This window comes from Heterodontus francisci, chromosome 29 (genome assembly GCF_036365525.1).
Source record: "Heterodontus francisci isolate sHetFra1 chromosome 29, sHetFra1.hap1, whole genome shotgun sequence".
NCBI lineage: Eukaryota > Metazoa > Chordata > Chondrichthyes > Heterodontiformes > Heterodontidae > Heterodontus > Heterodontus francisci.
This window is the reverse complement of record NC_090399.1, coordinates 2,992,488-3,019,583: the sequence shown is the minus strand read 5'-3', so window position 1 is coordinate 3,019,583 and position 27,096 is coordinate 2,992,488. Positions and strand designations below refer to the sequence as shown.

The 27,096-nt window shown below is 53.6% G+C and overlaps 1 protein-coding gene across 2 annotated transcripts in view; it reads right to left on the bottom strand.

The window, feature by feature from the left end:
• Nucleotides 1-3,654: 3,654 nt before the first annotated feature.
• Nucleotides 3,655-27,096, bottom strand: part of LOC137346063 (butyrophilin subfamily 1 member A1-like) — a 45,348-nt gene continuing 21,906 nt past the window's right edge. For both annotated transcript variants that reach the window (XM_068009344.1, XM_068009346.1), the window contains exons 3-13: nt 18,588-18,935; nt 17,894-18,175; nt 16,787-16,915; nt 16,232-16,258; nt 15,976-16,002; nt 14,195-14,221; nt 14,038-14,064; nt 13,164-13,190; nt 12,423-12,449; nt 10,575-10,601; nt 3,655-5,557 (exon numbers count right to left, since the gene is read on the bottom strand). In XM_068009344.1, the coding sequence (XP_067865445.1) occupies nt 5,031-5,557; nt 10,575-10,601; nt 12,423-12,449; nt 13,164-13,190; nt 14,038-14,064; nt 14,195-14,221; nt 15,976-16,002; nt 16,232-16,258; nt 16,787-16,915; nt 17,894-18,175; nt 18,588-18,935 (1,475 nt within the window). In that variant the 3' untranslated portion in view covers nt 3,655-5,030. The remainder of the gene's footprint in view (nt 5,558-10,574; nt 10,602-12,422; nt 12,450-13,163; nt 13,191-14,037; nt 14,065-14,194; nt 14,222-15,975; nt 16,003-16,231; nt 16,259-16,786; nt 16,916-17,893; nt 18,176-18,587; nt 18,936-27,096) is intronic.

The following is a 27,096-nucleotide window of genomic DNA, read 5'->3' as shown; positions in this document are numbered from 1 at the left end:
GAATTGTAACAAATGTATCGCATGAGACTCACTCCCAGTGGCTATATCTATGGTAACAAGAATGTACCCTTTGAATCACAGTCTCCAAATGGCCGTTTCTAAGGCAACAAAAATGCACCTTCCTGACGCTTGCTGGTTCTTAAAGCAATACGGATCCTTTGCAAACCTTAAAGGCAAACCGCATATTCCCCGGAGGAAAAAACTACGGGACCATGCCGGGTCGGCACAGTGGCGTAGTGGTTAGCGCCGCAGCCTCACAGCTCCAGGGACCCGGGTTCAATTCTGGGTACTGTCTGTGTGCAGTTTGCAAGTTCTCCCTGTGTCTGCGTGGGTTTCCTCCTGGTGCTTCGATTTCCTCCCACTGCCAAAGACTTGCAGGTGATAGGTAAATTGGCTGTTTTAAATTGCTCCTAGTGTAGGTAGGTGGTAGGGCATATGGGATTACTGTAGGGTTAGTATAAATGGGTGGTTGTTGGTCGGCACAGACTTGGTGGGCCGAAGGGCCTGTTTCAGTGCTGTATCTCTAAATAAAAAATTAAGACCTTTCCTGGTTTAGATTTCAGGATTTACTCTAATGGTTCCAATAACTGCTGGCAACAGTGAACCAGAGCAGCCTCTTGTTCTCCTCAGCTTTGCCCTTGATAGATATGTGGTGAAAATCGCAACAACATTCAGTGATCGGGTTGGAATTACCTGGAATGGCTGACTGTCACAAGATTGTAAATAAACTGGTTGCTGCTGCAGTATTATCCTTTTATATTTAGTGTGATGGGGACTTTATATCTGTGTGTCCTCACTATTGGTAAATAGAAGTCAAGAAAATAAAGTTTTATTTGATACAAACCCCAGTGTGTTAGCCTGCAGATAGCTGTGTTTGTAAGTAGCACACACAAGTCCCTGTGTAGTTCAATGAAATACCCTCAGGCTATCTTGAGATTATACAAAATATGAAGCCATGGGGCAGATTTTCCACTCGCTGCCCAGGCATAAAATGGGCACGAGATAACGAAAACAGAAAATGCTGTAAATACTTGGCAGGTCAGGCAGCAACTGCGGAGAGAAAAACTGCGTAATCAGGTGGAATTTTATGCTCTCCCCTGCAGCGGGTTTGGAGGCCTGTGAACGGCCTTCCCATCCCACTGCCAATGGAGGCCCTGAACTGGGCAACTAACCCTTAATTAAGGGTCTCGACCCACCACAGCCTCAATTACCCGTGTGACGGGTGGTCCTGTCGCCGCAAGAGAAGCATGGCACGAAAAGCCGTGTGAGCTGCTTCCCAGCTGTGGTTGTGGGAGGTGGGCCCTCGTTCAAAGGCACTTAGTGCCCGAACGAGAGACCCAGCATTGGGAAGCAGGGGCCACTGAGAGCCACCCAGTGCCCTTGCTGCCAAACCCCCTCTCCTCCCGCACGCCACTCCCCCTACACCCTGTGAGACCCTTCCTGTCCTGACCTACCTTCAGCCTGGTTCCAGCACCACTCCTTGATGTCCACTCCATGATGGCACTGCAGCCACCGACCTCTGATTGGCCGGTAGCTCTGCAAGGCTGGGACTTCTGGCAGCGGAGTCTTAAATTGTACGGAACAGGCGCCGCTGTCCAGCTACTAAATTCAGCGGGCCTTCCATACAGGAGCCGATGAGGGGATCTCTGTGTTGAGACCCCCGCTGCCAGCATAAAATTTCACCCATGGTTTCAGGACTCTGTGACCTTTCATCAGAACACGGCCCACGAGATGCTCCTCCACACCACTCCCCACCCAATACGTGCTGAGTCAACACCCACCTCTTCCTTCCCCTCCACCTGCTCCCCAGAACAGAGAGTAAACCAACAATCTAAACCCAACCCCCTCCCACTAAGCAATAATACTGACATTGAGAATTGCTGAAAATAGAGACATGTTGTCGAAGCTTTTCATCTTGCACTTAAAGACGTTCTGCCTATCACACAAATGAGTAATGTGATATATGAATTTCAATGCCAGTGAGATGCTAGGTATATAGACCGTACATCCCAAAGATTTGTAGATTGTATCAAACAACATGTCCCTTCCACTATTCACAACAGGCAAAGTACAGGCCCTGCCCAACCAAGCCTTATTTGCCAAACTCAAAACACAGTGTCCAACATTAGATGTAATTGTCAGTAGCCATGAACTGGTGCATTCGTCAAGGCAACGCCTCTACCAATCAGAGTTCATTGCCAACCAATCAGCACTCTCTTCTCGTGCAGTATAAGCTGTTTTTTCCCCTTACATTGGTTATTCTTGCGGATCGTCCTGATGATTGCACGATAACATGTCTCTATTTTCAGCAATTCTCAAGTTCTGTACTACCAAACGACTATGAATATTGACATTGGCTACAGATATCAATAACTCCCCCTGGGCCATGGAACGTAAAGAACCACAGACCCTCACTGAGCAAAATACACAGACGCAGCAGCAAGTCATTCCCCACCGCTAGGAAATTCATGCCTCGTAGCAGAAATGCACAAGTCCTTCCCCAGCTCCCCAATCTCACCCCACCACGAGGAGAATTTCTGTGTTTGCACCAGGAGCTCACTGCCCACCTGGACAGGGAACCGCAGGTAGAAACTACATTCACCCTGGCTCAGGATGCAAGCCCAACCTCCACTGAGTACAAAAAAAGCAACATGCTCGTGAAGTCCAGTAAAGTAGGAATACGATGACTGAAGCCATCTTCTTGGAGGCGACTTCCCTACGGCAGGCCATGGGGAACCATTAGAGCTGGACACTCCAACCCCCAAAACAGTCAGCTCTGGGAAGATCGTGCCTTTGGGCACGCTGCCCGTCAGGGTGGGCTCAGGACCCCCATTTGTTCCTGAATTTGGGGTCCTGAAACCCCGTGGACAAACCCCACCCATTGAGCTCAACAAAGGCGGGAATTAACCTTTGCTCGGGTTTCTTTTGGAGTAATTGCATTAATGTCCCAGCAGCAGCAGTTTCTGTCTGTCCGTCTGCTGTTGCGAGTTCCTAGCAAAAGCTTCCCGCCTTCACCCGCTTCCTGATGAGAAAATATCTGTCGATCGGGAATTTGTTCCAGACATATCACACAATTCTGGGTGCGGGGAGTCAATCTTCAAATTTAAAATGGAACCAGACACCCTCAATGACACGCCACGTATCACACTCAGTAAGAGTGACTTATTGTCAAATGCTTAAAAAAGGTCACTGCTAAACTGGCAGTCTCAGAATTATTATTGCTGTAAGTGAGAATGCAGTTGGTCATTGTTCTAATTTTGTGTTTACATCTCTTTAATGTTCCAATTTCAATCTTCAATAAATTTTCACAATCATGGAGAAGCAAAACCCTTGGTCATTTCCATATCTTAAAAAACAAGAAGTGCTTCATACAAGATAAATACAACATGCAGGAATTATCAGTAGGAAATTAGCAGTGTTTCCTTATGTTCATATCATAAGAAGGTTTTGATCTGTTTACGAAAAACATTTTGCTTTTTCAAGGATAGTTCTTGAGTGAGTTTGAACTGATTCACTATAGGTAATGGACCAGGTCTGGTAGCAAACACAGTGTCTGGTGAATCAGCTCAAACATCACAGGAAAACGGCGAAGGAAACAATCTTTAAAAATATTACAATTATAAGTGCATTTTTAAATGAACAGATCACAGTAAGTGCGGATGAAATGAGAAGCACTTTTATTAATTGGAAAACAACAATAGTTCAATGAAAGCATAGACGGAGCATAAAAGGCATTTGGTTTTCAGGATACTCCCCAATAAAATGAAAGGAAAATGAGTTTCAAAATGAAAGTTTGACCTGATAAAATCCAGAGCATCAACATCACATACTACAGTCCTGACTGGGCCCTCACAGTCCCTTTCCATTTAGCACAAGGGGCATCTCACCACTCCAGGTCACCAGGCAGCATTGGCACAATATCAGTCATCTGAGCCAGGGACAGACAGTGGGATGGAACTCCATGCTTGGGGGGGGAAAGGGGGCTGGAAGAGTTAAGCACCCACCTGCTGATACACAACCACTTCTTTAGACATCATTCTTTGTAAAATCACTTCTAAGTATCTGTTTCAATAGCACCTACCAAACCAACAACCTCTACCGCTCGAGAAGAACAAAAGCAAGCGATGTAAGTTCCTGTCCAAGTCACACACCATCCTGACTTGGAACTACATCACCGTTCCTTCACTATCGCTGGGTCAAAATCCTGGAACTCCCTTCCTAACAGCACTGTGGGTGTACCTACCCCACATGGACTGCAGCGGTTCAAGAAGGCAGCTCACCACCACCTTCTCAAGGGCAATTAGGGATGGGCAATAAATGCTGGCCTGGCCAGCGACGCCCACATCCCATGAATGAATTTTTAAAAAAATGTACCTATTGGTTTATTCAACTATAATTTTGCTGATTAAAACTGAGGTTTCCTGATTTGACAGTGTGATTCTGGGTTTGACAGAGGAAAGAAACATGGATTTGTTAACAGGCCATTTGACCGTCCGACGTAAAACCGAGGAACAACAAACTTCAGAATTTCTGGCCGGCAATCACCATTTGGCAAATCGCTACCCTAACACCTACGCATGTCTGCAATGGAGACATGATGGTGGAGAATGGACATCACATTAGCTGTTTTTCTGTACAATTATTCACACTTTAAACAATGCTATACAAAGAAACTGAACCTCCACACCCTGCCTTGGGCAGAAATGAAGGAGTCAGGAAAGCAGAGGAGTTTTCTTGGGTTAAGCCTATTCCCAAAAGTTATTAGCCAAAGTCTTTATGGAAACTTCATATGCTGACATATTGAAAAAGCATTACAACCAGATGTTCCAATGAGCAGTGGCAGTTACACCTGGACATCGGAGAAATGGGGAGAAAGGTGGCCCAACCTCACATCCCCGTTACTGTGAATGACCAGCTGAAATAATGGAATTGTGCATACATAGACGGCTGATTGATTTACTGTACATCACACATGTTCCTAAATTGTTCACTTTGTCTCTGGTACAAACAGATGAAAAAAATAAAGGCAGTCACTCCTCTAATGTAACGGGGGTAATTTTCAATGGCTCTTGAGAGCGCCAGGGGCAGAAAAAAGGAAAAATGTCCTCTGTGAATTTTGTTTGAAACTTATACAGCAGGTCTTTTGTATTTGCATTGTGAAATGAAACAATCCCTTCGTCATAGTTGAGAAAAATTCCGATCTTTGTGGGTTCCTCACTGAGCTGTATCTCTGTCTTTGCCGAGTTTTTCACCTCATACTTTTCCCAGTAACGCCCAATGACCCAGTATCCGTTCTCGTCAGTAAGAGTGATCCTTCCCTTCCGTTGCACTGACTCTTTGGCCACACCCAGGTCCCAGTTACAGCTGGTCCCCACATCCACCTCCCAATAATGTTTCCCTGCGTGAAAGCCCTCTGTAGCAGTGACAAACGGAAAACGTTCAAACCTCTTGGGGTTTTCAGTGACGTTCCTCCAGCCTCCACCATCTTTCACAGTTGTCTGATCCACAGATACATCGAGGTTTCCATTTGCTGTGTCGGGATCCAGCTGAACTGAAACTACAGCAAGGGCATTATTTGGATCTTTTATCAATTGAGTGTCATTCCATCACAAAGCAACATTATAAACCATGTCCACATCAGCAGCCCAAGCAACAGAAATGGCGTCTGTAAAACCCCTTGGCAAGGGAATGCACATCAATCGCCATTGACAGGTCAGCTCCATCAGAACACTGTGGGCGAGGACAGTGAGCTCGGCTGTGACACATTCTCTAGTTGAGTAACGCATCAGTAGTCATACTGTCGCCCCCGCTCTCCAGGATCTGTGTATGAGCACAGGAACTTTACAATTAAACAAATGAAAGTGTACAAAAGACACTTCACTGCACCACAGCCCACGAACACATCCCCACAATTTATAGCAAATAGCAGCACTCTGGAAAGATGACCAGGTCAGAGAGAATGCATTTTAACACCAGCCAATATCCTTGGGTAAAATGAAGAGACACCAGACACCGTGTCTCATTTACAGATTTGATTTCACCAACTTGCACTTCAGCACAAAAATCCAGGCTGACATTCCAGTGCAGTACTGAGGGAGTGCTGCACTGTCAGAGGTGCCGTCTTTCAGCTGAGATGTTAAACCAAGGCCCCATCTGCTTGCTCAGGTGGATGTAAAATATCCCAGGGCACTATTTCAAAGAAGAGCAGGGGAGTTCTCCCCGGTGTCTGGGCCAATATTTACCCTCAATCAATATCACAAAAACAGATGATCTGGTCACTATCACATTGCTGTTTGTGGGAGCTTGCTGTGCACAAATAGGCTGTCGTGTTCCCTACAATGCAACACTTTAAAAGTACTTCATTGACCGTAAAGTACTTTGAGAGGTCGAGCGGTTGTGAAGAGTACTATATAAATTCAAGGTTTTTAAAAAAAACTTTATAGTAATAATGTGCTTCACAGAAGCATTAGAATGCAAAGTTAGACACTGAGACACAAAAGGAGATATTAGGGCACATGGCCAAAAGCTTGGTCAAAGAGATAAAGTTTGTGTCTTAAAGGAGGAAAGTGAGGTAGAGAGGCAGAGAGGTGTAGGGAGGGAATTCTAGAGCTTGGAGAACAGGCAGCCACCAATGGTGAAGTGATTAAAATCGGGGATGCACAAGGGGCCAGAATTGGAGGAGCGCAGGTATCTCGGGGGGTTGTAGGTCTGGAGGAGATTACAGAGAGAGGAAGGGGCGAGGCCATGGAGGGATTTGAAAACAGGAATGAGCATTTTCAAATGGAGGCACTGCCCGACCAGGAGCCCGTGTGGGTCAGCGAGCACACTGAACATGACTTGGCATGAGTAAGGACGTGGTCAGCAGAGTTTTGAATGACCTTGAGTTTATGGAGGGGTAAGATGTAAGCGGTCAGCCAAGAATGTATTACAATAGTCAAGTCTAAAGGGAATAAAAGCATAGATGAAGATTTCAGCAGCAGCAGAGACGGGCAATGTGACAGAGGGGGGAAATAAGCAGTCTAAGTGACGGCACGAATATGTGGTTGGAAGCCAAATATGACACCAAGGTTGTGAACAGTCTGGCTGAGCCTCAGACTGCTGCCAGGGAGAGGGATGGAGTTGGTAGCCAGGGAAGAGAGTTTGAAGTGGCCCACCAAAGACATTGGCTTCAGTCTTTCCAATATTAAATTGGAGGAAATTACTGGATGTTGGAGTCTGCAGTCTGAGCATTTCGAGGCAGTGCAGAGGGGTTGGCGGTGAGGTGGAGCTGTGTGTCACCAGCATGTTTATTAAAACTAATGCTGTGTTTTTGGATGATGTCACCAAGGGGTAGCAAGCAGATGAGAAATAGGAGGGAGTGGAGGTGGGGGGGGGGGGGTTGGGTGGGTAAGGATAGACTCGAGAGGCAGCAGAGGTAACAGTGCGGGGAACAGGAAGAGAAGCCACTGCAAGTGATTCTCTGGTTATGACCAGATAGTTAAGAATGGAACCAGCTGAGAGTAGCCTTTAGTTTAGTTTAGAGATACAGCACTGAAACAGGCCCTTCAGCCCACCGAGTCTGTGCCGACCATCAACCACCCATATTATACTAATCCTACACTAATCCCATATTCCTACCACATCCACACCTGTCCCTATATTTCCCTATCACCAACCTATACTAGGGGCAATTTATAAAGGCCAATCTACCTATCAACGTGCAAGTCTTTGGCATGTGGGAGGAAACCGGAGCACCCGGAGGAGCCCCACGCAGACACAGGGAGAACTTGCAAACTCCACACAGGCAGTACCCAGAATTGAACCCGGGTCGCTAGAGCTGTGAGGCTGCGGTGCTAACCACTGCGCCACTGTGCCGCCCAGTCCTACCCAGCTGGACGATAGTGGAGGGGTGATGGAGGAGGATGATGTGGGCAATCGTGTCAGAAGCTGCAGACAGGTGGAGAAGGATGAGGAGGGGAAGTTTACCCTTGTCACAGTCACATAGGATGTCATTTGCGATTTTAATAAGAGATATTTCGTTACTGTGGCAGAGATGGGAATCTGACTAGAGGGATTCAAACATGGAGTTCTGGAAAAGAGGGGCATGGATTTGGAAAGTAACACCACATTCAAGGACATTGTTGAGGAGAGGGAGATTGCAGATGGGATGGTAATTTGCAAAGATGGTGGGGTGAACGTTTGTTTTATTTTGAGGAGAGGGGTGTTGACAGCAGATTTAAAAGGACAGAAGAACAACATCTGAAGAGAGAACTGTTAACAATACTGGCTAACACGGAGAGCAGGAGGGGAGGTTGGTTGGTCAGCAGTTTAGTGGGAATAGGGTCGAGGGAGCGGGAGGTGGGTCTAATGGACAAGATGAACTAGGAGAGGGTGTGAGGGGAGGATAGGAGAGAGTCCGTGTAGTAACACCCAATTCCTGTTCCGAAAGATTAATTTCCTAAGTTACTATTTGTTGCCACTCAGTAGCTGAATTGTTTTCTTTCCTTCTCTTTTAATCAGAGAGTTATACAGCACAGAAACAGGCCCTTCGGCCCATCGTGTCCGTGCCGGCCATCAAGTACCAATCCATTCGAATCCCATTTTCTAGCACTTGGCCTGTAGCCTTGTATGCTATGGCATTTCAAGTGCTCATCTAAATACTTCTTAACTGTTCTGAGGGTTCCTGCCTCTACCACGCCTTCAGGCAGTGTGTTCCAGATTCCAACCACCCTCTGGGTGTAAATCTTTTTCCTCAAATCCTCTCTAAACCTCCTGCCCCTTACCTTAAATCTGTGCCCCCTGGTTATTGACCCCTCCGCTAAGGGAAAATGCTTCTTCCTATCTACACCTTCTCTGCTCTAAGGAAAACAACCTTAGCCTATCTAGTCTCTCCTCATAACTGAAATGTTCCAGCCCAGGCAACATCCTGGTGTATCTCCTCTGCACCCTCTCCAGTGCAATAACATCCTTCCTATAGTGTGGTGATCAGAACTGTACACAGTACTCCAGCTGTGGCCCAACTAGTGTTTTATACAGCTCCATCATAACCTCCCTGCTCTTATATTCTATGCCTTGGCTAATAAAGGCAAGTATCCCACATGCCTTCCAAACCACCTTATCTACCTGTGCTGCTGCCTTCAGTGATCTATGGACAAGTACACCAAGGTACCTCTGACACTTTGTACTTCCTAGGGTCCTGCCATCCATTGTATATTCCCTTGCCTTGTTAGTCCTCCCAAAATGCATCACTTCACACTTCTCAGAATTCTCAGGGCGGCGCAGTGGTTAGCACCGCAGCCTCACAGCTCCAGCGACCCAGGTTCGATTCTGGGTACTGCCTGTGTGGAGTTTGCAAGTTCTCCCTGTGACCGCGTGGGTTTCCGCCGGGTGCTCCGGTTTCCTCCCACAGCCAAAGATTTGCAGGTTGATAGGTAAATTGGCCATTGTAAATTGCCCCTAGTGTTGGTAGGTGGTAGGAGGATGGTGTGGATGTGGTAGGGAATATGGGGTTAGTGTAGGATTAGTATGAATGGGTGGTTGTTGGTCGGCACAGACTTGATGGGCCGAAGGGCCTGTTTCAGTGCTGTATCTAAAAATAAAAATAAATAAAAATAAATTCCATTTGCCACCGCTCTGCCCATCTTTCCAAATTGCCCTGGATCCCATGGACTCTTACCTTCTTATAAGAGCTACTAAAAGAGATTATGAAAGGAAACTTGCAAGGGACATCAAAATCAATAAGAAGAAATTTTATAGTTACATAAAGGGAAAACGGGAGGTCAAGAGCAATGTAGGACCATTAAAAGCTGAAACTGGAGATATTGTCATTGATAATGGGGGAATGGCAGACATGTTGAACAATTACTTTGCCTCAGTATTTACAGTTGAAAAGGGGAGCGTGCTTAAAACTCTCCATTTAATGACATTTTCTCCAGACTATTTTGAAGTGACACACAAACTATTTCTAAAACATTATTGGACTGCAAACTTGGCTTCTTGTGGAGGCTGGGCCTTTATCTTGCCTGAAGTGCCAAAAAAATTAATAGCCGATCGGGGTCAGGGACTTAATTCAATTAACGTAAGTAAAACATCAGTAACAAGGAAATTAATGGAACTAAAGCGTTCATTAAGCCGAGGGTTTCTGACCCAGCACAACGGCATTGGGTTTTGTGGCATCTTTAAAATGAAGACAATGACTGGCTCATAAATGGCCACAAGCAAGGACAGCTTTCAGAGTTAATAAAACACAATTCCCAGTGCCCTGGAAAAACACCTCAAAATCCTGGGCACTTTTTTCAGTTCCCTCCACATCTTGGCCACTGAAGTAGTAACCATCTGAAAGAAACTGCAATTAAATAGGATATGAAGTGCAAGTGGGCATAAGGTTTATTTTTAGACCTCTGCTTTTAAACTTCAAAATTTCACCAAGTGTTCCCAGTCCATTTGTCAAGGATCACGTGTCACATTACACCTTCCGAGTATCTTAATGTACATCTAAAAGGTGAAGCAGACTCACGATAGTGATACAGGAGGAGTTGTATACCAACAGTCTGCTGCCTACATTAAATGGACAATTTGGTGATCATTTCTCTTACCTGCACATCGAAGCATCTTGTCCCATTCTGAAAGAAAGATACATGTCATTAATACTGACCACTGCATTTCATAAAAACAACTCAGTAAACAAAGCTGAACTAATTTTTAAAAAATTCTTTAACGGGATGTGGGCGTCGCTAACAAGGCCAACATTTATTACCCAGCCCTAATTGCCCTTGAACTGAGTGGCTTGCTAGACCATTTCAGAGGGCATTGAAGAGTCAACCACATTGCCATGGGTCTGGACTCACACATAGGCCAGACCAGGTAAGGACGGCAGATTTCCTTCCTTAAAGGATGTTTTATTTATTTACTTATTTATTTAGAGATACAGCATTGAAACAGGCCCTTCGGCCCACCGAGTCCATGCCGACCAACAACCACCCATTTATACTAATTCTACATTAACCCCATATTCTCTACCATATCCCCACCATTCTCCTACCACCTACCTACACTAGGGGCAATTTACAATGGCCAATTTACCTATCAACCTGCAAGTCTTTGGCTGTGGGAGGAAACCGGAGCACCCGGCGGAAACCCACGCGGTCACAGGGAGAACTTGCAAACTCCGCACAGGCAGTACCCAGAACTGAACCAGGGTCGCTGGAGCTGTGATGCTGCGGTGCTAACCACTGCGCCGCCCATCGATGATGGTTTCATGGCACCATTGCTGAGACTAGCTTTCAATTCCAGATTTTATTTAATTAATTAATTGAATTTAAATTCCACCAGCTGCCGTGCTGGGATTTGAACCCATGTCCCCAAAGCATTAGTCCGAGCCTCTGGATTACTAGTCCAGTGATATTTACACTATGACACTATTTGCCTTCAGTTAAAGGACAACATGAAGCACCGCGTGCCATCCAAACACTTTACATTGGGAATGTGGTGTGAATGGGAATCCTACCCAGTGACCCTCACTTTAGAAAGTTCAAATAGATGTTTAAAAGTACGGAGGTCAGTGAAACTCTCAATGATTGGACTTTAACATCACTTTCCAGCAAAGTTAAGAGTACTTTTGAATTTCCGCTGATAGCCTGCTGGGTTAAGCTCTTATGCGAGCTTAACCCAGCAGGCCGAGTCTTGGTGATTAAAAGACACCACCTTTAATCTCTGCTCTGTGCTGGTTACGACAATCTGTCAGGAAGATGTTACATTTCAGCTCAATGTTCCTGACTGAGAGGAGATCAAAGCCCCTGTTCCTGGTGACTATCCATCAGCAGCTCCTTCTTAACAGTGTTGGTACACATTGACTGAGAGCAGGATTGGACTCAGTCACTATGTACCATTGACCAACCTCCTGACATTCTGAAGGCCAGGCTGACAGCTAAAGAACAGGCTGAGATACTAAATGTTGCCAACACTCACTAAACTGTAGCCCAGGAGAGATGGGCTGGAAAAATCAAACTTTCCCATTCTGTGTTCCTGCATTTATGATGTTTGATCACACAACTTATTTGGAAATATATTAGTGCGTGAACAGCAGTTACTGAGTACAGTTATAGAACAACAAATAGAGTCCCATAGGGAGCAGGTACCGTTCTATTATGTATCAAAATATAACTTTATACGTAACTGTGGTTCAGACCAATCAGCCTGAAGAATGCTGATTAATTAATGTACTCTTGTCATTTTCAGGTTTATACAAATCAATAATTTTCCAATAGGCTGCTGATAAATTTAAAATGACAATGAACTACAAGTAACATTGGAAGGTCTGGCTGCAGCCCCGTAAAATGAGACATAAATACCAGATTGCACAAAGCAAAAATAAAAAAATTTTAAAACGGGCTTTACGAAACAAAAGAACTCAGGATGCAAGTGTTTCTGACAGAGTGTCTTACCTATAGCATGGAGAAGCTTGTCATATTCTGCAAAAGAGAATATGTTTGAGATATAATTTCATGTTTTAAGATTCATTTGAAACAATATTTCCTCAATGAGAAAGAGAATTTACATTTCTTTACAACTTTCACAATCTCACACATTCAAGCAAAGTGTTTGTGAAGTGAAGGGCAGGATTGTACCATGGGCTTCGGGACCCTGCCACCAGGACCAAACCAGGGTCCCAAGGCCGCACTTGCCGGGAGCTGGAATGGCACAGGTATATTCCCGGGAACCACCTCCTATTGGCTGCCTCCGGGCTCGCTGCCCTTAATAGGTACAAACACTGCCGGCTCAATCAGAGAGGCCAGGAGAGGTGGGCACTGCTGAGGCACAATGTGCCCTTGGAATTGTCCCAAATAGGGGTCTTCATTATTGAAATTGGCTGCCTGGTTCCATTCAGACAGCAGGAGAATGGCCCCCTGCTCTCCCTTCAATAGTGCCGTGGGATCTTCTACCCGAGAGGGAAGATGAGCCCTCGGTTTAACATCTCATCCGGAAGACGACCCCCCTCTGACAATGCAGCACTCCCTCAGCACTGCGCTGGCAGTGCCAGCCAAGGTCATTTCTCTGGAGAAAGGGGCTCAGGCCGTGACTTCCTGACTCAATAGGTGAGCATTGCGTTACTACTGAACTCTTCTGGCACCTGACACCAGGTGAATCTTGCTAACAACACCGATTCTTGTTATAAAGTGTCCTACCTGATTTAGCAGCTAGTTTTTCATTTTCTGAAAGAAAAGAAACGCAAATGAACACCACACATCTCCCTTTCAGATATCTGATACTTTCACCCAACCAGGTGTAGACACATTCTCCACCCATCACCAAGTTTCTGCCTCCACTCAGTACTGACCCTCCTCCCTCCCCTCCCCTCCAGATGACGTACAGCCCGAGGGGTTTCCCTCCAGTCTCCAACACTTCACACGTGTGTCAACAGGGTGCGTGCCCATGTGACACATCAAAGCTGGTTAATCCTGACCTCACTGAGTGTACATGCAACAGGAGCTGGATAACATCCAGTGAGAATCTCCTCCGAAGCCAAGGGCATTTAAATAAGTATTACAGTGTCTGCTGCTGCCCTGGTTACCACTGGCAAGACCAGTGACTGAACCAGCAGATTTAGCTAATGCTCACGCAAAGAACAAGCATACAAAGAAAAAAAATGGTTTTGTATGATATTAACGTGTAAATGCTTTTGACAGGTCCATGTGCTTGTAGTGGATAAAGGAAGAGTGAAGGCGGGAGGGCTGGGGAGGGGGGGTGGGGTGGTGTCGGAGTGCACAATACAGAAGGAGGAGGAGAGGTAGGGAAGGTAGAAAATGAGCTGCATTAGGAGTGTAGAATGCAAACACATGGGGGGTGAATTTCAAAGTAACCTGCTCACCGAGGTTGGGTGCAAAGCTCGGTTTTATACCCACTCAATGGAGAATGATTTGGACAGGCTGTAAAAACAGCCAATCCTGTGCAAGCTGGGATGAAAGGTACCCCCACAAAGTGACACAAATTCAATTTCTCTCCAGCTGCATTGCTGAGAGACACAGCACAATTCTGTATGTGATGCAGTCAGTATCTTACCCATCTGAATTAACAGTTTCTTCTTTTCTGTAGGGAAGGAGAAGAGGAGGATTAAGCAGTTCGATTGATAACTTTAAATGTTCATAAATGCATGACCGAATTTTAATCAGGTGATATTAATATTCATGAGCTAACACCAGCTGACTGTATGACCTACCTTTTTCTGCCCCTGCTTGTTCTTGTACTGTAAGAGAAAACAAATGTTAACAACGTTATTAGTGTCAAAAGCCTCAGGAATGAATCGTCATTACAAAATGCAGTTATTGGAAAGGTGTGATTTTTTTTTTAAATACATTTTGTTGATCATGTTACACAGTCACATTGAGAGATGGAGACATTGTCTAATTTTAATAACAAGTTTTCAGATCCAATAGCATAGAATCATTGAATCATAAATCACAGAGGCCATTCTGGCCATCAAACCAGTGCTGGCCTTTGGTTGAGCTTTCCAATTAGTCCCACTCCCTGCTCTTTCCCCATAGCCCAGAATTTTTTCCGCTTTCATCTATTTATTAAATTACCTTTCGACTGTTAACTATCGAATCTGTTCCCACTGCCCTTTCAGGCAGTTCATTCTAGATCGTAACAACTCTCTCCGTAAAAAACAAAACTGGTTCCTCATGTTGCCTCTGCTTTTATAAAAGACAGAATACAGCTCCCCCCATACTGCACTCAAGTGCTCCCAGGTAAAAGAACAGATTAATAATAACAATGTATTGGAACTCGAGTCTCAGAACTCACCCTGTGTCAATGCTGAAACACTTCCATTGTTACCAAGAAATGTCATATATTATCGGAGTGCCCGACAAATCAGCTCCTTTGATCCTGCCAGCTCCTCAATTGATACTCATGTGCAAACCCATATCGAGAAGCTTTGGAAAACTCTTCAAAAGTTCCCAGGGCAAGAGGACTGGGTCCCAATTGGACACAACCAACCAATTAACAAGTGGCATTTCTCAGGCCTGCAGATCCAAAGTCCGCAAAATGCTGGAGCTTCCAAGGCTTCGGAAGAGGAAGGAATGAGGGATGGGGGGGAAAACGGGAAGAGAGTTGGAAGCTCTGGATTTTGTGTATATATGGAGGATCTCACGGTTAATGCATGGGGTCTCAGTCAGTGTGTAATTTTTAATCATGTGCGATATGTTTGTACTAATGGTGATTACGTTACTGCCCCTTGATGCTGCAACTAGTTAAACTCTACACATTCAATAAACCACATCAGAAATCATTCTACAGTCACAAATCAGAGGCAGGGGGGTGTTGTAGGGAAATGGGTTTATCCCAAAATGATGACTCAGTGAGTTAGGGATGAAGTGGCACTAAACCACTCAGGTTAGAAAAATCCCAGGTTCAATCCCTGGCCTTCATCAGAATTCATGTAACGCACTCTAACAACAACCTGCGTGCTTAGCTTAAAATTAAAAATGCATGTATCAGTGGTATTTTATACTGAATATGTATTTCACATTAGGTCAGATTAATTGCTTCAAGGTTTAGTGAAGAAATAAGGACAAATTTCACATGTGTTTGGAATATCCTTGCCTTTGTTTAAACAAGTCTATGACATATTACCCATTATCAAACTCAGCTCTTACATATTTTTGTACTAAAATGCTTTACTAAACAGAGTAGTAATCGATGGGACTCAAATAACAGCTGGTGCTCTGTTTTACTTTGCGTTAGTGTGAGCTCTTAACCCCAGTCATTGTCCCTTAAATCGGTGTATAAGGACTGAAAAAATTCTAAATACAGTTAAAGTTTCAATTAGTAAAAGTAATTAGTATCGATACTGTTTTCATTGGTTTTATGACAAATGGGCCAAATCTGAATCATATATGTTTAAATGTTTACATGGAAAGCAGCATTAACAACCCGAGGGAAAAGCAATGCAATGTGAAGATATCTTTTTGACGACTGCTTTGCTTCGTAATCACTTACTGATCTTTTTAGTTAGTCCTTCGTACTCTGAAATAAAAGAAACAGAGAAGATTTATTTCAGCAACAAATCCCTGTGAAAGCTTGAACGGAGTTTAAGTTTTATAAAACATCAAGAGCTAACTTTACTACAGACAAAAGGGCAGATATTTTAAAAGGTTGGATTTATTCATTGATGGTGAATGAGAAATGCAGTTAAAACTTCTGCTCTCCATCATTTTAAATATAGAATAATTGTTAAATATTAGCTGTGACTTACCAGCGATTGTTGGCCGCATATTCAACACTGAAAAATAAGACACACACAATTAGTTGGGCAGCAGACACATGATTGACACCGGTTAGGATATGAACCTACTACTGGGTATGTTTTAGTAACATTACTCCTAATTGGGGCTGACTTTGAGGCACGAATCATGGTAGACACAAGGTCAAATTAGTGCCAATGTCACCCACAATATTATTATATGATTATCTTTGATAGCTCAGTGTTGAATTACCTGCCACTTAGACAGTGTGATATAAGTTGCTCTTTGATAGCAAAGGAGGCTCCAACAGGTGAAGGCTCTTGTTGCTGGTCTCTATGACATTGACTCCTGCTGGAAAGCGAGGATCGTGCAGGCATTTAGTTTGAGAACAGGATGGGGGTTTGCTGTTTAAAGGTCGGAATGCATGACCAAAGTGAGAGTTCCCTTTCTCCTCCACCCATTCCACCCCACTCCCCAGCAACTTAAATAGCACCTAGTTCACAAAACACAAACACTGTGCATCTGAATTCCAAGCTTTGTCTAATGAAGGAATAACTGTTCCTTACTTCTTACTAACATGTCTTGTTTACGTTGCTTCCAATAGAAAAATAAAGCAACACCAATTCCTCCCAGGAGCACAACGAAAATCATCCAGAAAGCCACAAGCCAGCCTGAGACAGTGGGGAAGAAGTCACCTGCAAGGCAAATTTCAGAGGTAAACCATACTGGTAAAGTGCTGATGACAGGGTTTCAGTAGAGTCGAGTAGAGAATGAAATGTTAAATACCAGCATCGGTACAGGAGGCCTCGACAATAGCTCCTGTAACACCAAGGGCACTAAGAACTGAAACATGCCGTGTAATCACTTTAGCATGAGTGGTTTTGCAACGTAAACGTGGAACAAGAGCATCGGATGAAGTACAACTTTTCCTGTAAACAAATTGCTACCAACATGCTTGTTACATCCAGAGAAATAGTGATATTACTTTAGAATTTATCCTCCCCACTAAATCATTGCAAGTGCACCAATTCAGTTCTTGTCTGTGATACATCAGGAATAATACTTTTCATTGCACAAAATAAATTGTATATCTACATATAAAAGTATTGAACAAACAGAATGAGTAACCTCCATAAATTACATTATGAAAATCACTGGGGATAATCTGATGGGTTACAAGGAAGGAGCTCGACACGGCAGCTCAGAGGCCAGAAGCAATTCGGAGTAAATTATGGGCAAAGTTGGAATTCCAGGATGAGACTGCAGTGTTGAAGGTGCTGCATGGTGCATGCACTTCAGTTTCGGATGGATACTGGTTTAATTACCTTTGTGTGTGATGAAATGAGAGATAGAAAGACAATGAATGCTGGGGGGTGGGGGAGGGGTAAAACATGGAAATACTTGAGATGCTTCATTGGTGGATCAGCACCCGAGTGAAATGTCTGCAAGGTTCACACCTGAAAGATTGATCCCCCGTTCTGTCTCTGATACTGTCTAATGTGCTGGACCTGGTCTGCTTTTAATTTCCCAATTGTCTAGAGTTTGGGAAACCTTTTCTTCACTGACACTCAAACATGATATTAATGTACATACGTGAAGAGATGACCAAGCACAAAGTGTATGATGTAATTTTCTCTGCAGCTTATACATTCCAATAGATGGACTTTACTGACCTGATATTTGTAGATTGGTTTCCAGCTGTCTTTTTAACCGTGTGTTAATGATGATACATCTGTATCTGTTGACGGAATCATTTGGCACATCTAGACTGCTCTCCGCTTTAAAAAGTCCTCTGGAGTCCGGAGTTGATTTCTCAAGCGTTCCCGTCAACATCTCGGTCTTTCCACTCTGCCATTCTATGTGTGGTTCTGGATACCAGTCATCGGACACACATGTCAGCTTTATTCCATTGCCTTGGTAGCCAGACATCTTCATCACAGGTTCAAGGCCAACTTCTATCATTTCAAACAGATTTCATTTGTTTAGAAGGGTTTCTGGGAACAATTAAAATCTTATTTCCCTTGAGCCTGCCCTTAAATTCAATTAGATGACAGTCGACCCGGACATCAACACTATTTACCTGCTACCCCCCACCCCTCTCATATCCCAAAACCTGAAAAAAAAACTAGCAATCTCAGGCTTGAAAATTGCAATTGACCCAGCCGCCACAGCCTTGGTGGGAAAAGTCCTTAATATTTCACAGTAAAAATAAATCTCACTCAATGAGGTCAGGTTATATGGGGCCTGGATTAACCCTGGAGTGGAGTCAGTTACTGCAACATTCAGGACATTAACTTTGATGAGAAATGTAGGACACAGGAGCGAGAAACATTCAGCATCGGATTGTTGGAAAGAAACTTGACTCACTTCCAACTTTCAGTTCAACTTTTCCCTCTGCATCCAGAGCTTTGGAGACGACGAAACAGGTGTAAATTCCATCATCCTTCACAGTTACTTTCTTCAACAGGAGGGAAACATTTCCATTGGCAAAAAGTCCATGAAACAGTTCTGTTCGACCAAAATAATTGGAAATTTGGCTGTCGGGCTGATCTTTTCCTTTGCTGTATAAATGCACTGCACTGGACCAGTCCGAACGGAACCATCTCACTTCCATCGCCTCAGGAGGTTCTGCTGGTATTAACTGACAATCCAGAACAACATCGCTGCCAACCGTCGCTACGATTGGCTCTCTTGGAGTGGTAACTATAAACTTTCCTAGAAATTGTCAAGGACAAAATGAACAAACAAATCAATTTGCAGTTGGACCTCTCCACCCTGAAGATAGACCAACATCAGCCTTGTCTCAGAACTACAAAGTTCTGGGTTCAACTCCCACTCTGGGACACGAGAACAAATTTTCAGGCTGTCCCTCCCAGCGCAGCACGGAGGGAGCGCCGCACTGTCGGAGGGTCGGCACGGAGGGAGCGCCGCACTGTCGGAGGGTCGGCACGGAGGGAGCGCCGCACTGTCGGAGGGTCGGCACGCAGGGAGCGCCGCACTGTCGGAGGGTCGGCACGCAGGGAGCGCCGCACTGTCGGAGGGTCGGCACGCAGGGAGCGCCGCACTGTCGGAGGGTCGGCACGCAGGGAGCGCCGCACTGTCGGAGGGTCGGCACGCAGGGAGCGCCGCACTGTCGGAGGGTCGGCACGCAGGGAGCGCCGCACTGTCGGAGGGTCGGCACGCAGGGAGCGCCGCACTGTCGGAGGGTCGGCACGCAGGGAGCGCCGCACTGTCGGAGGGTCGGCACGCAGGGAGCGCCGCACTGTCGGAGGGTCGGCACGCAGGGAGCGCCGCACTGTCGGAGGGTCGGCACGCAGGGAGCGCCGCACTGTCGGAGGGTCGGCACGCAGGGAGCGCCGCACTGTCGGAGGGTCGGCACGCAGGGAGCGCCGCACTGTCGGAGGGTCGGCACGGAGGGAGCGCCGCACTGTCGGAGGGTCGGCACGGAGGGAGCGCCGCACTGTCGGAGGGTCGGCACGCAGGGAGCGCCGCACTGTCGGAGGGTCGGCACGCAGGGAGCGCCGCACTGTCGGAGGGTCGGCACGGAGGGAGCGCTGCACTGTCGGTGGGAGCGCCGCATTGTCGGAGGGAGTGCCGCACTGTCGGAGGGGCAGCACGGAGGGAGCGCCGCACTGTCGGAGGGGCAGCACGGAGGGAGCGCCGCACTGTCGGAGGGGCAGCACGGAGGGAGCGCCGCACTGTCGGAGGGGCAGCACGGAGGGAGCGCCGCACTGTCGGAGGGAGCGCCGCACTGTCGGAGGGAGCGCCGCACTGTCGGAGGGAGTGCCGCACGGTCGGAGGGGCAGCACGGAGGGAGCGCCGCACTGTCGGAGGGGCAGCACGGAGGGAGCGCCGCACTGTCGGAGGGGCAGCACGGAGGGAGCGCCGCACTGTCGGAGGGGCAGCACGGAGGGAGCGCCGCACTGTCGGAGGGAGCGCCGCACTGTCGGAGGGTCGGCACGGAGGGAGCGCCGCACTGTCGGAGGGTCGGCTCGGAGGGAGCGCCGCACTGTCGGAGGGTCGGCTCGGAGGGAGCGCCGCACTGTCGGAGGGTCGGCTCGGAGGGAGAGCCGCACTGTCGGAGGGGCGGCACGGAGGGAGCGCCGCACTGTCGGAGGGGCGGCACGGAGGGAGCGCCGCACTGTCGGAGGGGCGGCACGGAGGGAGCGCCGCACTGTCGGAGGGGCGGCACGGAGGGAGCGCCGCACTGTCGGAGGGTCGGCACGGAGGGAGCGCCGCACTGTCGGAGGGTCGGCACGGAGGGAGCGCCGCACTGTCGGAGGGTCGGCACGGAGGGAGCGCCGCACTGTCGGAGGGTCGGCACGGAGGGAGCGCCGCACTGTCGGAGGGTCGGCACGGAGGGAGCGCCGCACTGTCGGAGGGTCGGCACGGAGGGAGCGCCGCACTGTCGGAGGGTCGGCACGGAGGGAGCGCCGCACTGTCGGAGGGTCGGCACGGAGGGAGCGCCGCACTGTCGGAGGGTCGGCACGGAGGGAGCGCCGCACTGTCGGAGGGTCGGCACGGAGGGAGCGCCGCACTGTCGGAGGGTCGGCACGGAGGGAGCGCCGCACTGTCGGAGGGTCGGCACGGAGGGAGCGCCGCACTGTCGGAGGGTCGGCACGGAGGGAGCGCCGCACTGTCGGAGGGTCGGCACGGAGGGAGCGCCGCACTGTCGGAGGGTCGGCACGGAGGGAGCGCCGCACTGTCGGAGGGTCGGCACGGAGGGAGCGCCGCACTGTCGGAGGGTCGGCACGGAGGGAGCGCCGCACTGTCGGAGGGTCGGCACGGAGGGAGCGCCGCACTGTCGGAGGGTCGGCACGGAGGGAGCGCCGCACTGTCGGAGGGTCGGCACGGAGGGAGCGCCGCACTGTCGGAGGGTCGGCACGGAGGGAGCGCCGCACTGTCGGAGGGTCGGCACGGAGGGAGCGCCGCACTGTCGGAGGGTCGGCACGGAGGGAGCGCCGCACTGTCGGAGGGTCGGCACGGAGGGAGCGCCGCACTGTCGGAGGGTCGGCACGGAGGGAGCGCCGCACTGTCGGAGGGTCGGCACGGAGGGAGCGCCGCACTGTCGGAGGGTCGGCACGGAGGGAGCGCCGCACTGTCGGAGGGAGCGCCGCACTGTCGGAGGGGCAGCACGGAGGGAGCGCCGCACTGTCGGAGGGGCAGCACGGAGGGAGCGCCGCACTGTCGGAGGGAGTGCCGCATTGTCGGAGGGAGCGCCGCACTGTCGGAGGGGCGGCACGGAGGGAGCGCCGCACTGTCGGAGGGGCGGCACGGAGGGATCGACGCACTGTCGGAGGGGCGGCACGGAGGGAGCGCCGCACTGTCGGAGGGGCGGCACGGAGGGAGCGCCGCACTGTCGGAGGGGCGGCACGGAGGGAGCGCCGCACTGTCGGAGGGTCGGCACGGAGGGAGCGCCGCACTGTCGGAGGGTCGGCACGGAGGGAGCGCCGCACTGTCGGAGGGTCGGCACGGAGGGAGCGCCGCACTGTCGGAGGGTCGGCACGGAGGGAGCGCCGCACTGTCGGAGGGTCGGCACGGAGGGAGCGCCGCACTGTCGGAGGGTCGGCACGGAGGGAGCGCCGCACTGTCGGAGGGTCGGCACGGAGGGAGCGCCGCACTGTCGGAGGGTCGGCACGGAGGGAGCGCCGCACTGTCGGAGGGGCGGCACGGAGGGAGCGCCGCTCTGTCGGAGGGGCGGCACACAGGGAGCGCCGCACTGTCGGAGGGAGCGCCGCACTGTCGGAGGGGCAGCACGGAGGGAGCGCCGCACTGTCGGAGGGGCAGCACGGAGGGAGCGCCGCACTGTCGGAGGGGCAGCACGGAGGGAGCGCCGCACTGTCGGAGGGGCAGCACGGAGGGAGCGCCGCACTGTCGGAGGGGCAGCACGGAGGGAGCGCCGCACTGTCGGAGGGGCAGCACGGAGGGAGCGCCGCACTGTCGGAGGGGCAGCACGGAGGGAGCGCCGCACTGTCGGAGGGGCAGCACGGAGGGAGCGCCGCACTGTCGGAGGGGCAGCACGGAGGGAGCGCCGCACTGTCGGAGGGGCAGCACGGAGGGAGCGCCGCACTGTCGGAGGGGCAGCACGGAGGGAGCGCCGCACTGTCGGAGGGGCAGCACGGAGGGAGCGCCGCACTGTCGGAGGGGCAGCACGGAGGGAGCGCCGCACTGTCGGAGGGGCAGCACGGAGGGAGCGCCGCACTGTCGGAGGGGCAGCACGGAGGGAGCGCCGCACTGTCGGAGGGGCAGCACGGAGGGAGCGCCGCACTGTCGGAGGGGCAGCACGGAGGGAGCGCCGCACTGTCGGAGGGGCAGCACGGAGGGAGCGCCGCACTGTCGGAGGGGCAGCACGGAGGGAGCGCCGCACTGTCGGAGGGGCAGCACGGAGGGAGCGCCGCACTGTCGGAGGGGCAGCACGGAGGGAGCGCCGCACTGTCGGAGGGGCAGCACGGAGGGAGCGCCGCACTGTCGGAGGGGCAGCACGGAGGGAGCGCCATACTGTCGGAGGGGCAGCACGGAGGGAGCGCCGCACTGTCGGAGGGAGCGCCGCACTGTCCGAGGGTCGGCTCGGAGGGAGCGCCGCACTGTCGGAGGGACGGCTGGGAGGGAGCGCCGCACTGTCGGAGGGTCGGCTCGGAGGGAGCCCCGCAATGTCGGAGGGTCGGCTCGGAGGGAGCCCCGCACTGTCGGAGGGTCGGCTCGGAGGGAGCGCCGCACTGTCGGAGGGTCGGCTCGGAGGGAGCGCCGCACTGTCGGAGGGGCGGCACGGAGGGAGCGCCGCACTGTCGGAGGGGCGGCACGGAGGGAGCGCCGCACTGTCGGAGGGGCGGCACGCAGGGAGCGCCGCACTGTCGGAGGGGCGGCACGGAGGGAGCGCCGCACTGTCGGAGGGGCGGCACGGAGGGAGCGCCGCACTGTCGGAGGGGCGGCACGGAGGGAGCGCCGCACTGTCGGAGGGGCGGCACGGAGGGAGCATCGCACTGTCGGAGGGGCGGCACGGAGGGAGCATCGCACTGTCGGAGGGGCGGCACGGAGGGAGCGCCGCACTGTCGGAGGGGCGGCACGGAGGGAGCGCTGCACTGTCGGAGGGGAGCGCCGCACTGTCGGAGGGAGCGCCGCACTGTCGGAGGGTCGGCTCGGAGGGAGCGCCGCACTGTCGGAGGGTCGGCTCGGAGGGAGCGCCGCACTGTCGGAGGGTCGGCTCGGAGGGAGCGCCGCACTGTCGGAGGGTCGGCTGGGAGGGAGCGCCGCACTGTCGGAGGGTCGGCACGGAGGGAGCGCCGCACTGTCGGAGGGTCGGCACGGAGGGAGCGCCGCACTGTCGGAGGGTCGGCACGGAGGGAGCGCCGCACTGTCGGAGGGTCGGCACGGAGGGAGCGCCGCACTGTCGGAGGGTCGGCACGGAGGGAGCGCCGCACTGTCGGAGGGTCGGCACGGAGGGAGCGCCGCACTGTCGGAGGGTCGGCACGGAGGGAGCGCCGCACTGTCGGAGGGTCGGCACGGAGGGAGCGCCGCACTGTCGGAGGGTCGGCACGGAGGGAGCGCCGCACTGTCGGAGGGTCGGCACGGAGGGAGCGCCGCACTGTCGGAGGGTCGGCACGGAGGGAGCGCCGCACTGTCGGAGGGTCGGCACGGAGGGAGCGCCGCACTGTCGGAGGGTCGGCACGGAGGGAGCGCCGCACTGTCGGAGGGTCGGCACGGAGGGAGCGCCGCACTGTCGGAGGGTCGGCACGGAGGGAGCGCCGCACTGTCGGAGGGTCGGCACGGAGGGAGCGCCGCACTGTCGGAGGGTCGGCACGGAGGGAGCGCCGCACTGTCGGAGGGTCGGCACGGAGGGAGCGCCGCACTGTCGGAGGGTCGGCACGGAGGGAGCGCCGCACTGTCGGAGGGTCGGCACGGAGGGAGCGCCGCACTGTCGGAGGGTCGGCACGGAGGGAGCGCCGCACTGTCGGAGGGTCGGCACGGAGGGAGCGCCGCACTGTCGGAGGGTCGGCACGGAGGGAGCGCCGCACTGTCGGAGGGTCGGCACGGAGGGAGCGCCGCACTGTCGGAGGGTCGGCACGGAGGGAGCGCCGCACTGTCGGAGGGTCGGCACGGAGGGAGCGCCGCACTGTCGGAGGGTCGGCACGGAGGGAGCGCCGCACTGTCGGAGGGTCGGCACGGAGGGAGCGCCGCACTGTCGGAGGGTCGGCACGGAGGGAGCGCCGCACTGTCGGAGGGTCGGCACGGAGGGAGCGCCGCACTGTCGGAGGGTCGGCACGGAGGGAGCGCCGCACTGTCGGAGGGTCGGCACGGAGGGAGCGCCGCACTGTCGGAGGGTCGGCACGGAGGGAGCGCCGCACTGTCGGAGGGTCGGCACGGAGGGAGCGCCGCACTGTCGGAGGGTCGGCACGGAGGGAGCGCCGCACTGTCGGAGGGTCGGCACGGAGGGAGCGCCGCACTGTCGGAGGGTCGGCACGGAGGGAGCGCCGCACTGTCGGAGGGTCGGCACGGAGGGAGCGCCGCACTGTCGGAGGGTCGGCACGGAGGGAGCGCCGCACTGTCGGAGGGTCGGCACGGAGGGAGCGCCGCACTGTCGGAGGGTCGGCACGGAGGGAGCGCCGCACTGTCGGAGGGTCGGCACGGAGGGAGCGCCGCACTGTCGGAGGGTCGGCACGGAGGGAGCGCCGCACTGTCGGAGGGTCGGCACGGAGGGAGCGCCGCACTGTCGGAGGGTCGGCACGGAGGGAGCGCCGCACTGTCGGAGGGTCGGCACGGAGGGAGCGCCGCACTGTCGGAGGGTCGGCACGGAGGGAGCGCCGCACTGTCGGAGGGTCGGCACGGAGGGAGCGCCGCACTGTCGGAGGGTCGGCACGGAGGGAGCGCCGCACTGTCGGAGGGTCGGCACGGAGGGAGCGCCGCACTGTCGGAGGGTCGGCACGGAGGGAGCGCCGCACTGTCGGAGGGTCGGCACGGAGGGAGCGCCGCACTGTCGGAGGGTCGGCACGGAGGGAGCGCCGCACTGTCGGAGGGTCGGCACGGAGGGAGCGCCGCACTGTCGGAGGGTCGGCACGGAGGGAGCGCCGCACTGTCGGAGGGTCGGCACGGAGGGAGCGCCGCACTGTCGGAGGGTCGGCACGGAGGGAGCGCCGCACTGTCGGAGGGTCGGCACGGAGGGAGCGCCGCACTGTCGGAGGGTCGGCACGGAGGGAGCGCCGCACTGTCGGAGGGTCGGCACGGAGGGAGCGCCGCACTGTCGGAGGGTCGGCACGGAGGGAGCGCCGCACTGTCGGAGGGTCGGCACGGAGGGAGCGCCGCACTGTCGGAGGGTCGGCACGGAGGGAGCGCCGCACTGTCGGAGGGTCGGCACGGAGGGAGCGCCGCACTGTCGGAGGGTCGGCACGGAGGGAGCGCCGCACTGTCGGAGGGTCGGCACGGAGGGAGCGCCGCACTGTCGGAGGGTCGGCACGGAGGGAGCGCCGCACTGTCGGAGGGTCGGCACGGAGGGAGCGCCGCACTGTCGGAGGGTCGGCACGGAGGGAGCGCCGCACTGTCGGAGGGTCGGCACGGAGGGAGCGCCGCACTGTCGGAGGGTCGGCACGGAGGGAGCGCCGCACTGTCGGAGGGTCGGCACGGAGGGAGCGCCGCACTGTCGGAGGGTCGGCACGGAGGGAGCGCCGCACTGTCGGAGGGTCGGCACGGAGGGAGCGCCGCACTGTCGGAGGGTCGGCACGGAGGAAGCGCCGCACTGTCGGAGGGTCGGCACGGAGGAAGCGCCGCACTGTCGGAGGGTCGGCACGGAGGGAGCGCCGCACTGTCGGAGGGTCGGCACGGAGGGAGCGCCGCACTGTCGGAGGGTCGGCACGGAGGGAGCGCCGCACTGTCGGAGGGTCGGCACGGAGGGAGCGCCGCACTGTCGGAGGGTCGGCACGGAGGGAGCGCCGCACTGTCGGAGGGTCGGCACGGAGGGAGCGCCGCACTGTCGGAGGGTCGGCACGGAGGGAGCGCCGCACTGTCGGAGGGTCGGCACGGAGGGAGCGCCGCACTGTCGGAGGGTCGGCACGGAGGGAGCGCCGCACTGTCGGAGGGTCGGCACGGAGGGAGCGCCGCACTGTCGGAGGGTCGGCACGGAGGGAGCGCCGCACTGTCGGAGGGTCGGCACGGAGGGAGCGCCGCACTGTCGGAGGGTCGGCACGGAGGGAGCGCCGCACTGTCGGAGGGTCGGCACGGAGGGAGCGCCGCATTGTCGGAGGGGCAGCACGGAGGGAGCGCCGCACTGTCGGAGGGAGCGCCGCTCTGTCGGAGGGAGTGCCGCACTGTCGGAGGGGCAGCACGGAGGGAGCGCCGCACTGTCGGAGGGGCAGCACGGAGGGAGCGCCGCACTGTCGGAGGGGCAGCACGGAGGGAGCGCCGCACTGTCGGAGGGGCAGCACGGAGGGAGCGCCGCACTGTCGGAGGGGCAGCACGGAGGGAGCGCCGCACTGTCGGAGGGGCAGCACGGAGGGAGCGAGCACTGTCGGAGGGAGTGCCGCATTGTCGGAGGGGCGGCACGGAGGGAGCGCCGCATTGTCGGAGGGGCGGCACGGAGGGAGCGCCGCACTGTCGGAGGGACGGCTCGGAGGGAGCGCCGCACTGTCGGAGGGACGGCTCGGAGGGAGCGCCGCATTGTCGGAGGGGCGGCACGGAGGGAGCGCCGCACTGTCGGAGGGTCGGCACGGAGGGAGCGCCGCACTGTCGGAGGGAGCGCCGCTCTGTCGGAGGGAGTGCCGCACTGTCGGAGGGGCAGCACGGAGGGAGCGCCGCACTGTCGGAGGGGCAGCACGGAGGGAGCGCCGCACTGTCGGAGGGGCAGCACGGAGGGAGCGCCGCACTGTCGGAGGGGCAGCACGGAGGGAGC